The 17,883-nt window shown below is 34.2% G+C and overlaps 12 protein-coding genes and 2 pseudogenes across 14 annotated transcripts, besides 2 other annotated features; 8 read left to right on the top strand and 6 right to left on the bottom strand.

Moving 5' to 3' along the window:
• Positions 1–3,550: part of a mobile genetic element that runs on past the window's edge.
• Positions 148–423, top strand: TVAGG3_0763590 (organellar and viral DNA polymerase type B; the record flags this gene model as incomplete). The annotated part of the gene is made up of 1 exon (XM_051245752.1): positions 148–423. The coding sequence occupies one exon, from the start codon at positions 148–150 to the stop codon at positions 421–423; it is 276 nt and encodes a 91-aa protein (XP_051092339.1).
• On the bottom strand, positions 582–1,298 carry TVAGG3_0763580 (uncharacterized protein; the record flags this gene model as incomplete). Its single annotated transcript, XM_051245751.1, has 1 exon — positions 582–1,298. One exon carries the CDS (start codon positions 1,296–1,298, stop codon positions 582–584), a length of 717 nt encoding a protein of 238 aa, XP_051092338.1.
• On the bottom strand, positions 1,463–1,723 carry TVAGG3_0763570 (uncharacterized protein; the record flags this gene model as incomplete). Its single annotated transcript, XM_051245750.1, has 1 exon — positions 1,463–1,723. The coding sequence occupies one exon, from the start codon at positions 1,721–1,723 to the stop codon at positions 1,463–1,465; it is 261 nt and encodes an 86-aa protein (XP_051092337.1).
• On the top strand, positions 1,769–2,146 carry TVAGG3_0763560 (uncharacterized protein; the record flags this gene model as incomplete). Its single annotated transcript, XM_051245749.1, has 1 exon — positions 1,769–2,146. The coding sequence occupies one exon, from the start codon at positions 1,769–1,771 to the stop codon at positions 2,144–2,146; it is 378 nt and encodes a 125-aa protein (XP_051092336.1).
• Positions 3,551–17,883: part of a mobile genetic element that runs on past the window's edge.
• Positions 3,875–4,195, bottom strand: TVAGG3_0763540 (uncharacterized protein; the record flags this gene model as incomplete). Its single annotated transcript, XM_001283248.2, has 1 exon — positions 3,875–4,195. One exon carries the CDS (start codon positions 4,193–4,195, stop codon positions 3,875–3,877), a length of 321 nt encoding a protein of 106 aa, XP_001283249.1.
• Positions 5,108–5,862, bottom strand: TVAGG3_0763530 (annotated as a pseudogene). Its single transcript has one exon. A coding segment is annotated over exon 1 (755 nt).
• TVAGG3_0763520 lies at positions 6,378–6,880 on the top strand (annotated as a pseudogene). The gene has a single exon. A coding segment is annotated over exon 1 (503 nt).
• TVAGG3_0763510 (uncharacterized protein) lies at positions 8,113–8,889 on the bottom strand (the record flags this gene model as incomplete). The annotated part of the gene is made up of 1 exon (XM_051245748.1): positions 8,113–8,889. One exon carries the CDS (start codon positions 8,887–8,889, stop codon positions 8,113–8,115), a length of 777 nt encoding a protein of 258 aa, XP_051092335.1.
• TVAGG3_0763500 (uncharacterized protein) lies at positions 9,570–10,574 on the top strand (the record flags this gene model as incomplete). The annotated part of the gene is made up of 1 exon (XM_051245747.1): positions 9,570–10,574. A coding segment is annotated over one exon (1,005 nt), but the record flags the coding sequence as incomplete, so codon positions are not given.
• TVAGG3_0763490 (integrase core domain containing protein family) lies at positions 11,921–12,645 on the top strand (the record flags this gene model as incomplete). The annotated part of the gene is made up of 1 exon (XM_051245746.1): positions 11,921–12,645. A coding segment is annotated over one exon (725 nt), but the record flags the coding sequence as incomplete, so codon positions are not given.
• TVAGG3_0763480 (organellar and viral DNA polymerase type B) lies at positions 13,615–14,172 on the top strand (the record flags this gene model as incomplete). The annotated part of the gene is made up of 1 exon (XM_051245745.1): positions 13,615–14,172. The coding sequence occupies one exon, from the start codon at positions 13,615–13,617 to the stop codon at positions 14,170–14,172; it is 558 nt and encodes a 185-aa protein (XP_051092332.1).
• Positions 14,338–15,113, top strand: TVAGG3_0763470 (KilA, N-terminal/APSES-type HTH, DNA-binding family; the record flags this gene model as incomplete). The annotated part of the gene is made up of 1 exon (XM_051245744.1): positions 14,338–15,113. A coding segment is annotated over one exon (776 nt), but the record flags the coding sequence as incomplete, so codon positions are not given.
• On the bottom strand, positions 15,281–15,673 carry TVAGG3_0763460 (uncharacterized protein; the record flags this gene model as incomplete). Its single annotated transcript, XM_051245743.1, has 1 exon — positions 15,281–15,673. A coding segment is annotated over one exon (393 nt), but the record flags the coding sequence as incomplete, so codon positions are not given.
• Positions 16,351–17,734, top strand: TVAGG3_0763450 (organellar and viral DNA polymerase type B; the record flags this gene model as incomplete). Its single annotated transcript, XM_051245742.1, has 1 exon — positions 16,351–17,734. A coding segment is annotated over one exon (1,384 nt), but the record flags the coding sequence as incomplete, so codon positions are not given.

Genomic DNA, 17,883 nt, shown 5'->3' with positions numbered 1-17,883 from the left:
GGTAAAAACCTTGGTCAATTTCATAGCGACTTTGCAGAAATCACAAAAGATAAACAAAGTTTAGCATACAAGTCAATATTTTGTGGAAAGAAGACTTACATAGACTTACTCACGAATGATTTAAATGAAGTTGCATTTCACTGCAGAATGAAAGGCGTGAAGCAAGATGTTATTGCTTTAACCGCTAATGAAATGTTTCCTGACTCTGTTCAGTGTTTCTATGATGAAGATAAAGGTTTAATGGTTCCGCAAGGAAAATTTGACAAAGACTCTGAGTTCAGTGTTATGAAGTTATATAAAGCACTTTATGACGGTCAAGAGATTGGATTTGACTTATGTAAGTCTTCTAGTCCTTGCTTTGCTGAAAAGTTTAACTTCTCAATAACGACTAAAACAAGCTTTATTCGTAAGTTGAAGTTCTGAGGTCATTTATTTTTGTCAGCAATGAGGTCATGAATGAGGTCATTTATTTTTGTCAGCAATGAGGTCATGAATGAGGTCATGAATGAGGTCATGAATGAGGTCATTTATTTTTGTCAGCAATGAGGTCATTCGTGATAAAAATAAAGCTAGCGTAGATTTTACAATACTGCGATGGTAGAGTTTAAGAGTTGTGCTTCAATGTAGAGACAGTCCTTCCCATCTGGAGGCAAGAACACTGGACATTTATGGTCGTGAGTTGAGTACATGTCTATCCAAAACTCACGATTGAAGCCAGTTAATTTATAGTATTTAGGATTTGGTAATGGTGAATTTCTTGTATGACCAATGAACTCATTTTCAACTCCATTACTTAAGTTTGAATATAATATAGCTTGCTTTCTATCCCAAATGCCTGGAAATCTAATCTTTGAAAATTCATTTTTCCTCGGAAGCATTGCATCATAATTGAAAACATTTTTGAAGTCTTCACTTGGTTCAGAGATTTGAAATCTTATACGTAATGGATTTTTTTTCTTTTTAGCGACTTCATTGAATGGTGAGAATACAATGAATTGACAGTCATGAGTTCCATCTTCATTTGGTACAAATTCATAACGAAAAGCTATAAGTTGTGGCTGACTACCTTCTTCTTTCAGTTGTGCAAGAAAATCACGTAAAGGCTGTAAAGTTTGTACTTCAATGTCGAGCCTATTTTGAACACTTTCGTAAAATGTAAGTAGACAGTCTTCTAACATCGTATCGTCTTTAAAGTATCTATGTATGTGAATGTTTTGGGCGCTTAAAGACTGTTCGTCATTTTCTATCTCGACTTGAAGTACAAACTCAACCTTTCTGTAAGCACGTGTTATATACATATTTGTTAAGCCAATGTACTTCTCTTCATTTATGTTCACAATCCAGTCTGTTGGAAACTTAAACGTTACTCTGTTCCCTTTATTTTTACGTCAGGGTTTTCACTACTGAACGCAACAGATAAAGGTATTTGTCTATACATTTAATTCGGATAAAAATAAACCATTTATTCTTTCTTTGCTTCAGCTTCTTTAGCTTTTGCTTCAGCTTCTTCTCTAGCTTTCTTCGCCAGCAAACGTGGGTTCTTATGTCTTCCAGCAGCTAATGCAGCAAGTTGTTTTTCACTAAGTTTTCTCTTTGGTCTCTCTGGCTTTTGTTCTTGTTTTTGTTCCTTCAGTTCGGATAAAATTTGCTCACGAATTTCTTTCTTCAATGCTTCAACATCTATGACCCCTTGGGTCTTGTCTGTAGGGCTTGTCTGAGTCATTTGACTGTAGATAAAAAACAAAATTAAAACTTTAACCGATGTAAAATGAGCTTGTCAAAATCAGAGCGAGAGTCTATTATATTAAATGACGCAAGAGGAATACAACATCCTTTCTATTACGTAAGTCAGAGTAAAGATGGTAAAATATATGTAAGAAAAAGAAAGGTTCCATTAGCGAATGCAGAAAGCGACAGTATTAATGTGCATGACGGGGGTGAAGAAAAGAAGCCAGATGTACTTTCAATAACGAATCAAGAGCTTATTGCAAAGTTCGTGAATTTCATTGAAAAACAAACCGAGTCAAAGAACCCTGACCCACCAGTGAAAGAAGTTGAGACAAAAGAGAATGTACAGTTCATTGAAAATGTCAAGAAACAACTTCCACCACGAATGCCAAGAAGAAGAGTGAGAATAATGAAGTAAATAGATATTTTTATCTGAAGTAAATACATGCAGAACGAACAGCTAAACGAATTTACTCCGGCAGAGCATATTCATCAGATTCGCTCATATTTCGATATCATAGACAATGCAGTTCAAATTGGTGACACTAATAGAAAATATTCTGACGCAAAGATTCCATCACAACCTGGAACTGCTAAAGATAACACATGGGTAACATTCAATCTCTCACCTCCTGGTGAAAATATGTTGGACCTTTATAATACATTCATTACGTATAAAATGGAAGGTCAATTTATTGTAGATAAAGAAATTGGTTCAGGTTCCAATAAAACAAATCCACCAGGATTTTGGATTGGTTTCGATGACGCTTTCTATGCAGTTGCTGGATATCAAATCCTTGCAAATGGTCGTATCGTATATTCTCAAGACAACGCAAGAGAAGAAGCATATATAACTTCAAACTCACAAACTACCGAACAAATAAAGAAAGTAGATGTTTTCTCAAAGACTCGACATGAAGATGTATGGAGTCATTCGGGAACATGCAGAACAGGACAAATTGTTAGTGGTCCAATTACAGCAGGAAAATCATTTGATTTTAAGCTTCGTTTAAGAATTCCTGTTAGAAGATTCCTTCCATTAGAAGCTATTCGATTTATTCCAGCTTTTGCAGGAAACATTCAGCTTAAAGTAAAGTTCAGTGGCGACGCCTTACAATGCACATCTATATCTGTAAATGATATCATTGCTTTCAATCCAACTCTTAAAGTTGCATTTGCTTCAGATTCAAATCCACCGACAAATAAATTTGTTCCATGGAATGAACCATTCACTATGATAACGAAGGCAGTAGAAGCTAGTGGAACAGTTACTATTACAACTGTAACCCAGCAACTATTTCGAACAAAGATGGATTTTAATGAATGTTTCATTCATCCAAAGTCATTCTCTTTAGACCCTAACATTTATACAGAACTTGTAGAACATTATACAAACGAGGCTTTATGTTTTCCTGTTAAAGTTATGGATTGGATTCCTATGGACGGTTCATTCTCAAAGAATACAGATAGTTCAAGTGCAACATTTACAGCAGCTTATACGCCTATTAATGTTAAAAGTATTTGGGCACTATTTAGAAAGAAAGACAACTATTATGTTAATTTTGAGAACCCTAAGTTTAAATATCTTCAGCTTTCCATGGGAGCTTATGGAAATATGCCTGCAGAACCTGAAAAATCATATGGACCTGTATTTTATGAAATGGTTGCGAACGCCTGCAATACAAACAATGATATGATTGGATTTAATGAAGATGTTATGAGGTCATTGGTGGATGATGGTAGTGTGGAACAGAAATGGGATAGCTATGACAACACACATTTCTTATGTGGTTTTCCAACAGAAGTGGACTTTTGCTTCCAGAGTTAGTATACATATCTTCAGTACTGTGGCACTGCGCGCCATCTTACCGAAGATATGTCAATCTGGCACTTTACAAAACCACTAACGTATATTTTACATCACAGATGCAATATTTCTAATAACCTTAAACTATTTCTGCCACGTAAAGTATTTATCACATAAACCACCTCATCTCACCTCTCTGTACGTTATATATTGTGCGCAGGTCATTGCCCATGGCAACTCCCCACGACACAATGCACGTGCATGAAAAAATAAACGTTCTCACTAACGTTCTCACTAATGTTTTCACAAACGACTTCACTAATGTAAAAATAAACGTTCTCACTTACAAAAGTATTGCAACTCCTCCCATTGCTGTGCTTCACATAACAACTCATAATCTTCTGACTCACTTTCTTCTTCATATAGGTCAAAGTCACTGTCAAAATAAATGTTAGTAAGTTTTGACAAAGCTAATGAAACACGCTTACCGTTTGTATCATATGCTTGTATAAACTTTCCATTATGTTTACTATCATAAACGCTCAAACTAACTTTACCCTTTCTCCCTCGTATCTGATAGAATGTATTTTCACGAGGAACGAAGAACAAATTCTTGAACTCATGACCGTTGTAGTTTGTTATCTCAATAGTTTTCGTCATTTATATAAAAATAAAATAAAAAATAAACTTAAAAATTAATGATATCACCACCCTCACGCGTATGAAAACATAGCACAAAAATAAATTTAGGTGAAGTGGTGAGATCTCACCTCTTTTTTCACCCTTTTTTTCACCCTGTTGAATTCATTGCTTTATAACTCTCTTCCTTGGTTTCTTTTTAGTTGCTTTCTTCACGTCTGTCTCCAACTTGACTGTCTTTCTTCTTCGTCCGTAATGATACCAGTTACTTCCACCAGTCAATGGGTCAAATGGTCTTTCGTAAGGGTTTCCATACATTCCATAGGGACCATACGGAAGAACTACTGGTGGAGAAGAAACATTTTCTTTAGTTCCATCGACTCTATTTAAATGCATTGTTTCACCTTTCATCTGGTCATTAAAGTCTTTTGCGTGTTTTGCAAACTCATCGTCCTTTCCTAAAACATTTTCTGACTCAGTCGCAACCAAATTGGATGCTTTATTTATGAGCCCCATTTTATTTAATCTTAACTTCTTTGCAACCCAGCCTCCAATCTTTCCTTTATTTGCATCTAATGTCTTTGAAACCCTTCCTCCACTCATTTTATTTACTGCGCGTCATAAGCTCCAAGTGCTTTTGCTCCACAAATGCTAATGCTTTTGTTCCCATTGCGCCTAAAGCTGCCCAAGCTACCATTTACACCATATTAAAATCATCTCTCTTCAATATTATCTCATAAAAGTTCTCGTTACTGGAGAAAGTCAATGAAACATAAACATTTCTCACGGGCTTCGCCCTCACCGCTTTGCGGTCTATCTAACTTCTTTCTTATCTCATCTATTCTTCAAAATGTCTGAACAATTGCTAACATCTTCTACAACAGTTATTTCATCATGAATGACCTTCAAGAACAAGCTCATTTAATATGCAATTAAAATCATCTCAATAATGAGTCCATCCTTTCCATCTTTAGGTAGCACAACATCTTTCATTGAAGAAGGTTCGACAAGTCTTATGTTAAACTTACTGACAAAGTTTGTTATACTATAATGCTTCGGCGGCGAATACATGTAGTTTGAAAGACATAATATAGATTCTTCAGCAAATTCACTTATACTGGATTTTATAACAATGTTCTCACGAGACCAAATACCACCAATTGACAATCTTGTAAGCAATCCTGCTGAACCTTCTACTGTAAACGTCGATGGTAACATTCCACGAAGGTCATCTATTGACATCGTTGAGTCACTGTATTTAAATATTTTCTTAAAGCAATCGTCATTATCTAACCATGCAATAGCTTTGAAGTTTTCATTCGAATATACATCTGCTTCATTAAATGTAAATCCTGACTTCTTTGCAGAGATGACTTTAAAATCTATTGAGTTTGTTTCAAAATTATATGCTATGGTAACTTCTGAAGGTAATGGATGTCCTTCCGCAGTCAGTTGTTCTCTCACTACCGTTTGAAGCTTTGTATTAAAAACTTTCATGTCATCTCCTGTATCTAAGTTCACATACACAGCAACAGGGAAACTATCTTGCTTCTTTGTTTCATCATTATATCTCAAAACATTAAAGTTCTTCAATAATATTGTTCTTCCTGCTGGAATACTTCGAACCTGTCTGATTTCAATAGCTTTCTCACCTCCTACATACTCTACCCAGTGTCTTGGATATTCATAAGTATACTGACTTTCTTGAATTTTGGTTGGTTTCATCATAACATGTTCATAGTATATCTTTATACTCTTGTCAGTTAGACTCGGTGCTATGTTCTGAATATTTCTGACTTGCATTTTTAATGGAGATAAAATGAAGCATTTAATACATGACGTAGATGAAGACATGAATGAAACTACAGACAAACTTAACTCTTCTCTCATTCTTCCTTTCAGTAAGGACTATGAGTTCTGTTCAAATGGTGTTTATTTCTATTGTGGAAAGATGGGTTCAGGTAAGACATTTAACCTCATTCGTCATATACTCATAACAGAGCGTTTAGGAAACGACTCTTACTATGACCAAATCATTATATCAGCAACTTCAGACTCTATGGACTCAACAGCGAAAACATTTATGTCAAAAGTTCAAGCCTCTGTCGTTAAAGTTCCAGACAGTGAACTCATTGAATTTCTTCAACGTTACATTCGACGTAAGAGGAAATATTATGCCATCGTTGAATTTATACAGTCAGGAATGCAAAAGACTTCTGAGGAGATGGAAAGAATTATTGACAAACACCACTTACGTCAATACTCAGGAGTTTACGATATGAAACGACTTACAAACTACATTCTGTCAAAACTTTCAAAATACCCCTTCAAAAAATATCCATCAAACACTTTATTAGTTTGTGACGACTTCGCCGGAAAGGTTTAGTGTCAAAGCCTGACTCACCATTAGCTAACATCATAACTAAAGTCAGACATTACCACTTAACTGTAGCAATACTTATGCAAACATGGCGTTTTCTTGCTTTAAACATAAAACGTCTCATAACTGACTTCGTTATCTTTCAAGGTTTCTCACGTTATGATATTGAACTCATTTGGAAACAGTCAGGTATAACATTACCTTTTGAAGAAATTTGGGAAGCATATAAGTCTCTCATCTCTCCTCGTTCATACCTTGAGATTCATATCATGACTAATACCATTAAAGTCAAAAATATTCCATGGGAACGACCAACATTGTTTTAAAGTTTAACCTTCAATTGACTGATGGTAAACAAATTCCATGCATCTCTGTCGCCATTTCTGTTAATATTTTTGCTGTCATTCATATCATCCACTTCCCCATCCGTTAGCTTTTGAGGATATGCGTTAGAATAGCTGTTCTTAAATGAAGGCTTTTCACCTTTGAGAGCATAAACTCTATAACTTTCTGCATACTTTATGTTTGAACCTCCTGAGCCATCATTGACATAAATTTTTATAGGCTTCCACCCTTTGTTCATATTCCTGCTTCTTCCCTTAGCTCTTTTGTTCAGTAGTTCTACATCTTTATACACAGCTCCTGTCTCAGTGAATTCAACAATATTTTCATTCGTTAGCTTTACATTCAAACCCTTGTCGAGTATATTGTTCATTTCATACATATAAAAGGTTTTTATTCTATATGAAATGAGAAGCAAATCCATCTTAGCTGGTGCCGTTAATGTTCCAATTGAACCAACATCAAATGTTGACTCACGAACGACAAACAATATTGTCATAAAGAACTATAGTTCAGAGTGTTTGAAAGAAAAAGAACCAGAGCTGAAATCCGTGAATTTAAACACAGCTTCAAACGCTAACGCTACATCAGATGTTAAGTTAGAGTATCCACCACTGGACCAAATTCTTTCAAGAGAAGCCAACGACAACCCTTACAAAATGTTCAAACAAATCCTTCAGATAACGTAGACCATTACCTTCTTCAGTTATACCAAACAATTTTACTCAAAGACGATAAGAAGCTTTTGACAAATCTTATAAGTAAGAACCAAATAATTCTAACAAAGGAGGACCTTGAAAATGTTATATCACGAATAACAGGAAAGCAATGTGTCATTGACTATCTCGACCCTGAAATCGAATGCTGTGGTCAAACGCCACTATTCATGAAAATAGGTAACATCCGCATCATTGAAACACCAGGAACTACAGGAGTTGAGTTTAAGTATAAATATTCGAACGAGTATACAAAACTATCTACGACTATAAGCTTTGTTTGAAATATGTTTTAGTAAATTAAAGCAACTTATAGTATCTATCCAAAACTTCTTCAACAGTATCGAACTCATCTTCATAATGCAAACCTAATCTTATTGACTTGGTGCAGTTTTCACTAACACAATATTTTTCTGTTCTCTTGACTGACATAACTAACTCATTTGTTTCATCAAACAGCAACAACCAAAGTTCATGACCTAATACATAACATTCATACTTTATATTTTTAGCTCTGAGTTCTCTTGTAAGCTGTTGCATTTAATATTTTCTAAAAAGTCAACTTCAACAGTCATTCGCACTGGTGCCTTCAGTTCTACAGGCTCTCCTTGAAAGTCAACAAGTCTGAATTGCATGTCTTTCAAATTATGAGGACTAATGCGAACCCATTTACCTAAATGAGTTGCTATGACAGGAACGTTTGGAATGAACATTGAATTGACTGCATAACAGAAGGATTTATATTCTACTGAACCTTTACTATTAACTCCTGAAATACCTGTGACATTAGCTATTTTTGACTCAATGTACAAACAATTACCATAACATACGTATGGAACAGATTTCATCTCAATCGTTTTGTCAACACTTTTCAAAGGAAATGTCATATGGTATGCTCCCAAAAGAAGTTGTACTCTATGACTCATTCTTGGTATCTTAAACTCCTTCGCATAACTGAACTTCAAAACTCCTGCAATAAGTTTAACATTCATTAAGTTTTCTTCGTTATCCTTGTTTATTGTAGTATTTATGAGAGCATTTAACACTCCAGCTAATGTTTCCATCTTATATTCTACATTATTGTGAAATCTTATTTCGTGCTTCTTTCCATCTATTTCAATCTCCATGAAATCTGTTTCATCTGTTATAACGAATGAAGCGATAGTATTGAAGTCAACCATTCTGAATGCAAGCGCCTCATTCTGTAGACCTAAGTTTGTTTGTAGCTTTACTGTCCCGTATTCGTTTGGGTCTGTACTTTGCAAATAGAACAACATTTTATTCTCATTAAAATATGAGTATAGCTGCATATGCGTATGAAGCTGACAGAGCTAAACGTTTATATTTTGGTCAATACTCTCTCACACTTACTGACAAATATATTGTTATCAGTGATGGAAATACCGAGAAATACATAACATGGAAGGACTATGAAAAGTTTGACCCTATTTTAACTCCATGTACTATGCCGTTTATAAAGGACGGTGAAGTTGTTGAAAACGACAATACAAGTATATAAGTCTGTTATGAAGCGTTAGAATATATGTTGAATTATAATCCCGAAAGATTTGACCCAAGCACTACACCATGTGCAATGCCTTTTATTAAGGACGGTGAAATCGTAAGAGTTCCGGATTCAACGGTTTACACAGCTGTTCAAAACAGTTTACAAAACATTTTAGCGAATATCTTTAATTCAGAAACTACAGAAATAAAATTACCATATATAACAGATGCTAAAGAAATTAAATCAAAAACGACAACATTATTTACGTCACTTAATGATTTAATGACTTATATCATTAATATTCCTGCACCAACTACAGCATTTGATCCAAACTCGACGGTTTGCAGTGTACCTTTCATAAATGACAGTTCATTAATTACTTTAAGGGATTCGACAGTAAATGAATCATTAAAGGCGTCATTAATGAAAATCATTGATTTTAATTCATTCACGAATACATATAATTCATTCATTAATGTTTCATATGCTTCTAAAGAAGGTGAGCCAAAAACTATCAATAAAGCGGTGTATGAAATAAAAGCATCAACGACGAAATTGAATTCGTTAACTTTTGACGGTGATAGTTTCGTTAATGACATAACATCGGGGAAAACAATTTTAACGAAAGAATACTTAAAATCTCATGTTAGTGAGTTCGTTGAAATTGAAAAAGAAGGTGGAATTAAGTTCGATCCACTGAATTTCATTTTCAGCTTAGCGAATGCGGGTGTTAGTTTCGCTGAATGGACAACTATACAGAGTGAAATAAATGCAATATGGACGTTTTTGGGGTCAAAAGCGGGAATGGGTGAGCTTGTAAATGCTGCAAGAACATTAGGTGAAACAGGAAATTTTGTAGATGGTTTTAAAAGACTTGTTTCAAATGTTTTAACAAACACAAAGAAATTATTTAGATATACCATACATAACGGTCAGATTTTCGAACAGATAGCAACAAACCCTCCGGTTATGGCTGCGTTGATGATGGTTAGAGATATAAAACCACGTAACGACGGGAACGAAGAACATGAACAACAGGATACTGGTCGGGTTATTCGAGACATTAAAAACGTGTATCCTGAAGTTATTGATTTATTTAGAGGAGTTAATGATTCAATTTCAAAACATTCTATAACCCTCGATGAAGAGAATAAATTAACAGATTATATATTCGTCATTATTGCAGAATTAATGAAGAGAATAAATGAAAAAGGAATTGGTGATATCATTAATGTCAGCGATGTAATGATGAAAAGAAATTTTGACTCATTATTTACAAAACCGAAAACAGAATATAGTCTTTATGACGTAATTACCGAATTAATGAAAAAGATTAATGATAATAAGAGTTCTGGCGGAAGAGTTGAATTAGAAGTGAATGATGTTAATGAGAAATTAGCCGAAAAAGCAGACAAAAATGAGCTTTTAGCTCTGAGTGATAAAGTCAAGAACCACGTTCATTATATAACTTCAGACGAACAGATTATAACGGACTACCATGGATATTTAACACGAAGTGATGAAGTGAAGACGGAAGACCCCAATGAAAGAAGATATAAATACATTCGTGCTAAAGGTTATGACATAAGCTGTACTGTACAGTATGACACGGTAAAGCACAGAAGCATTAGTTATAACGATGAAATTTATGCCTCTACTTTCTCTGTTAAAGGTGTATTAGTTGAACCAAGATTACTTTGAGAGTTAAGGCAAAAATAACGTTTGAAGATGCTATTAAAAGTAAAGCTGACAAAGTTGAACTCGAAGCAATGAACAAAGTTTTGAAATCTCATAAACACAACATCTCCGATATAAATGAACTTCAAGCTACATTAGACAGTAAAGCCGACAAGAACCATACACATAAATCCTTCACTACTGTTAGAGCAGACGACATAATATTGAACTATACCCTTGGTTCAAGTGCACCTTTAGAGAATCCAAGTACAAGCGTAAAAGATACACTAAACTCCTTAAATAGTAAATGTATGAACATTGAAGGTCATGTCAGAAACTTTGAAACACATGAACTACCAGCAATGTTAGATAAAAAAGCAGATAAAACTTATGTGGATGCAGAACTAACAAAGAAATTTTCGAAACCAGATACAATGACATTTACAACAGAAATTATAAATGGTGAACCAGCAACTCATTTGAATTTGTTAGAGGTCTTCAACCAGATACTTTTGAATTTTTCTTGGATAATTCTATTGAACTAACATTACATTATAAAAGTGGAACAAATGCAACATTTCATCCGGGAGATACATTCCAAATGGTATTTAATGACATAAGTTCTTTAGAATATGTTTATAGAGTTATGAGCATATATGATTTAATATATCCTATAGGAGCTATTTATACGTCTATGAATCCAATAAATCCAAACACTTTATTTGGTGGTAGATGGTATGAAATAGTTGACAGTTTTCCATTCTACACTAATACGCAGTCAATGAAGATGGGAGGTTCAAAGAAAATAGGTATTGAAAACCTTCCTTCACATATGCATAGGTTCAGTGGAAGAACATCTGTGGAAGGAAACCATTCACATTCAATAACAAAAAGAGGTTATATAAATCTTGCAGCGGGTTCGGATAGATGGGGAATGAATAGATATGATATCTCAGATGACCCCAAAGATGTTAGCACAGGTATTTTCTGTGGAACTGCAGGAAATCATACACATGTTGTAGCTGGTATTACAGACCCAGCAGGTAATGGAAAAGATTATATGCCTCCTTATATAACAATGCACGCTTGGATACGAGTTGGTTAAACTCTTTAACTTTACATAAATGAGCTTGAAAGAAGTATTCGAACAACATCCATGGAGGTCATTTAAGAAGTTCAATGAAGCAGCAAAAAGTTGGGGATTTACTAACAGAGCTGAAGTTAAAAAGTTCTTTGACAAAAATGTTGTACATCAAACAAAAATAAACCCTTACGACTACTTTTTACCAATTTACTCCAACACTCCTGACGCATACCAATTTGACACTCTCGTTCAAAGCAGAAAAGGAGGACATAAACCATTCCTCATCTTCATTAATGTTAACACTCGCAAAGCATATGCATATCCAATGAGGAATAAAGGAACTCGTGAAGTGTTAAGAGTTTTACAAAAGTTTGTAGCAGAACATAGCCCAAGTACTTTAACATCAGACCAAGACAGTGCATACCTCAGCAATGAAATCACAGATTTTCTCATTAAGCATAACATAACTCACTACACTACTGAAGACCATAACCATAACATACTCGGCATCATAAACCGCTTCATAAGAACGCTCAGAGATTTAAATCAAGAGCGAGACTTTACCGAAGAAACAATGAAACATTTTCTCGAAGTATATAATTCCTCAACACATTCTACAACAGGACATACACCAAATTCAATGACACAACAACAAGAAGAAAAGTATATACAAAAGAAACGAAGTCAAACACAAAATATCAGAAATTCAACACAATTTACCCTCATTCCTGGTACAAAAGTTCGTGTAGTTCTTGACGACAAACCGTTGACAAAGAAACGTTTAAGGTTAAGTCGAAATTATTATATCGTAGACTCTACGCAAGGTAATGGATATCTTATAAAAGCTGCTGACGACTCCATAGCGTTTTACCCTCGTCATAAATTAGTCGAAAGTAGTAATGGCAAACTTGCTGAAATCATTGACGAAGCAAAGCGAGGAGTGGTTATTGAAATACTTGGCTATAACACAAACGATGACACTTATAAAGTAAGATATGAAGGAGGCGTTGAAGATGTTATACCATCTAAGAACTTGAGAGAATCGAAGCCAACACATCTGGGACCATTAGAGCGGGAGTACTGGAAAGACAAAAATATGCCAGAAAGAATAAGAAAATTCTTCTAAACTTTTTCATTAGATGTAAATCAGACAAAAATATATTTTAGGTGAAGAGGTGAGATTTCACCTAATTTCTCACCTAATTTCTCACCTCCTTTTTCACCTGTTTTCTCACCGCTTAGCGGCTCAGATTGCTTTTGCTTTCTCGTGAATTTTCATGAATTTCCTTAAGATAGAAAAAATAAAGTTAGTTTTATTTTTATTTATTTTTTTATCTTGTATGTAAAGATATGATTTCAACAATAGGTTCTACAACAATTCAAACAACTTCAGCACCAAACTCGCTAGTCATGAATCCTACATCTATGTTGGTAGAGATGAAAAGCTTCATTCCTTCTTCATATACTTTTGAGACAGAAATACAAAGAATTAAGCAAGAACTTTTAACAAGTAATTTAGACTGTAGTGCGAAAGATGAAACAAATGAACAGTATCTTTATGACATGCAGGACATTATTGACCATTTACCCAAATTGCCTGAAATCCAACAACAAAAGCTCACTATTCATGAATTCGATGAAATAGAAGTGAAACCAACTGACTCAGTAGAAATAAAGAAGTTCATACGTAAAGTAAACTATGAGTTTCTAGGATATCATTGCAACCATAAAGTTATGAACAAAGATTGCGACATGGTTTATAAAAACATTTCTGACATATATAAATCTGAGGAGTTTAAGACTTACGATAACTTTGTTTCATTAGTTGCTGAATGTGTGCGGCAGATAAGAGATAAAGATAAAAGATGTAAAATATGGAATGGACAAATAAAACCAACAACTTTTGAGTTAAAGAAAACCATTGACGCCTTAGTTGTTCTAGCTGGTAATGTTTCAATGTATAACGCAAAAATGAATCCGCAATGTTCAAAATGTAAAGCAGCAATGAGGAAATATAACTACTCACTAAAAGAGATAGAACGTATGAGAAACGACTATGCTGACTTAAAGAAAGAAGTAGAGAAACCAGCAGAAGATAAAATGGACATGTTAGCATTTCTGAACAAAAACTATCCAACAGCTGACGATTTCCTTCTATCTGACGTCAAGAAGAAGTATAAAGAAACTTTCGGCATTGTTAAAACTTTTGACATACTGACAGAAGAAATAGAAGCTACGAAATTGTTTAGAATTTCAAATATACATCGTACAATTCATGTAAAATGCTTATAAAATAACTGGGGTGAAAAATTAGGTGAGAAAACTGGTGAAATCTCACCTCTTCACCTAAATTATATTTTTGCTGAAAATGACCAAATTTCATGAATTTTCATAAAAGATAAAAATAAAGTTAGTTTTATTTTTATTTATTTTTTTATTTTGTATGTAAAGACAGTAATGTCAACATCAGAGAACACAACAACTGCTATCGTTCATGAAGCCATAAATGAAGAATATGAATACATACAATATAACAAACAACTTCGCCTCATTCGTTCGGTCAAAGATGACATGTACCAAATGCAAAGTATAATGAATGCTCTTCGTTCTACAAAGCAAGCATATCATTGGTTTGAAAACCAACAGACAAAAGAACTTTTAGAAGAATTTCCTCATATGATTGCTTCCCTCGGAAAACCGAGAGAAGAGATTCCGTATGAAAATCGCAAGAATTTGGCACCTGGTTTGAAAGGATATTATGTTCATAGACTTTTAGTAAATGCTGTAGCAATGTGGGCTTCACCTCGTTATGCTTGTTATATTTTCATGATGTTAGATGAACTATATAAAGCAGAACGTGGAGAGATGGAAAAGAAACTTCAAGCAAAAGATGAAGTCATTGAATCCAAAGACAAAAGCATACAGAAAAGAATACCACGTTCAGTACCAAAAGGAAAGGAAAAGAGTTATAAGTATATGATATATACTGAAGAGTTGGAGAAAGAAGAAGATAAAGATATGGTTATGTTGCATTTAGTCAGAAGAAACAACAAGAGCTTTTATGACCTTGCTAAGATTTACAAATCTGACAGAAACTGGTTCTATCGTGAAAACTTACCGATTTCAATGACACCGAATGAGCAAATAAAGGAAATTGTCAAAAGTACTCTTCCTCAAACACACTATGACATCAAAGGTTGCACAATACTTACATTCAAAGAAGACTTACCATTACTGAAGGAAAAAATAACAGAATATTTCGATAACTTCAAAGAGGAAGAATAAAAAAATATATTTTTGCTTAAATGACGTCAGGGTCAATTTCTTCAACCATTTCACTTTCTTCGTCAATGTCAATAGAAGCTTCTTCAACCTTTGGTAAGAATTTCTGTATAACATCTTTGTTCGTTATTGTCTTCAGAGATGAAGGATAATATTTCACATTTGTTTCACCCTTCTTATATTCTTTCTGTTCGGAAAGATTCATAGCAATACTGAAGAAGTCAATGTTAGAGTTCTTTATGACAGTATAATGAGTATCTTTGACATTCACGAAGAAACCCTTTTGTTTCAAAACTACTGCTAACTCTTGTGAAGTATAACGTTTGCGGTCAATGACAATAGCTAATGGTCTGACATACTGACCAAACTTAGATTCTTTCACAAACTTCTTGTTAAAGATAACATTAACGTTTGAAGCACCATTGAACTCATTCTTGATGGCAGTAGCGAGAGCATTGTATGAAAAGAACTTGCAATCTTGCATGTGTTTCATTAAAATAAAAATATTAAATTATTTTGAAAAATAACTTAAAAAAAATCTAATCTAATTTTTTCAAAAAAATATTTTTTTATTTCCTACTAAAGATGTATCGGAAGTTGTCTAAGTTAGAACACTCGGAAATAAAACAACTTCTTACAGAAGCTAACATAGATGTTGCAAAACATTACGCGACAAACAAAAAAGCACTCGCTGACATTCTCAATGACTACAATGGTGAAATAACTTATGATAGAATTCATGAGTTCATAAATGCAAGAGCATTTCCTTTAAATGACGTTGCTATTGACTTATATCATAGACGTTCAATACCTCATGAAGTAAGGCGTGAGATGTTTGACATAACAAATGCGAACGTTGGTCATACTCGTAAAGCTCTTTCTCATGATGTTCGTCAAGAGATGTTTGAACTTACGAACTCAAACGTTGGTGAAACACGAAAGAAAGATGACACACTGAAACAACAGAGAAGAGAGATGTTTAAAAATGCTATAGAACAAGTTCGCAAAGCTAACGATGTCATTCGTTCCATTGACGACAAACCAAAAGAAGGTGAGAGATGGTTAAAGAAAGATGAAGAGAATAGGAAGAGAAATGTGAAGTCAGGCAATAGACTCATTGACTTTAACATCGAAGCTTTAGATGAACCAAACAGAGACTACTTACACAAACATTTCGGTAAGGTTTTCATGAGACTCTTAGAGAAGATTAAAATAAACTCACAACAGAGATGGATGGTATGTTATAAACTTGGTGGAAAGTATGAATGTTCTACGTTAAACCTCAATAATATTGGAACATTACTACATCAGCGCTTGAAGGAGAACTTTATATCAGAGATAGAAGCAAATGCTGCAGGTATTGTTGAAATGCACTATGACTTCTTCTTGACAAACATAAAGAATCTTACTGAAATAAAGATGTATGATTTAACAGAATATGAAGGCTTAACGATGTCAGATGTAAAGAAAGGAAAGCCACAGAAGCGACCATATAGAGATGAAAGCACACTGACAGAAAGACAGAAAAGATTATTGAACAGACTTAAACAAACAGGAGATAAACAAGATATAGATGACTTCTGGAATGAAATCCTTGGTGAAAAGAAGTTTTATAAGAAGAGAAGCGGTCAGTTCTGGAAGTATCTTTGCACATTACCTATAAATCTTGAACGCTACCAAATCTTCAATGAACTGAACAAAAGAACTGCAACACTTATGACAGAAGACAATTGTTTCGTTTATGCTTGCATTCAGGCTGGAGTAAATGAAGAAACTATTGACCACATGAGAGAAGTCATTCGTGTTAGAGACTTTCCTCAAAGTAAAGTACAAGAAATTTCTGACGCAACCGGTATAGCAATTAATGTTACCATTGGTTATTTCGACAACTCCAAAGATAACAGAATAATTCACTACATACCAAAAGAATGTGAAACTGCTCGAACTATTGACTTACTTCTTGTTGAACACCACTACATGCTAAATGAAAGATTACCAATGACAACATATTTCATTCACAACTATATAGAAATCTTGAAGGAGTGTGGTGGAATGAACATTGAGAAACAGATGAAGATTTATACAAAGAGAGAAGATAAATATGTAGTTCGTTATGATAGAACAACACCGTTATGGGATGTTATGAAAACATTGTGGGAGTGCAAATATTTCGAACCTATTTCTTATGGAGAACTTTTCACATATACGACTGACTTATATAAACAGAACCTTGCACCATTTAAAGATTTGACATATGCTCCAAAGTATTGTGTACAACTGAAGAAGAAAGCAGAGTCAAAAGAAGTAAATAAAAATAAGTGCAAGTTCATTCCTGAGCACGTTTTCTTTGCTGACTTTGAATGTAGCACAGACAGCTTTCATAAAGCTTTTAACATATGTTACGACAGTGAAGATGGTTCAGTGAGTGAAAGCATTTGGGGTCAGAACTGTGCAACAGAATTTTTGGAACGACTTCCTGACAAGAGTTTAATATATTTCCATAACCTCAGTTATGATATAAACTTCATCTTAAGACACATGACAGAAGTGAAAGGAACTCCCATCATTAAAGGTTCACGAACAATGCAAATAACTGGCTTATATAAAGGAAGGGCAATTATTATAAAAGACTCTTACAGTGTTATAAATAAGAAGCTTAAACTATTTCCTGCTATGTTTAACTTACAAACAGGACCGAAAGAAGTATTTCCATACAACTAC

The sequence above is a fragment of the Trichomonas vaginalis genome, chromosome III (genome assembly GCF_026262505.1).
Source record: "Trichomonas vaginalis G3 chromosome III, whole genome shotgun sequence".
Taxonomy (NCBI): Eukaryota; Parabasalia; order Trichomonadida; family Trichomonadidae; genus Trichomonas; species Trichomonas vaginalis.
The sequence above is the reverse complement of the archived record's forward strand: the minus strand, read 5'-3'. Positions and strand labels throughout refer to the sequence as shown.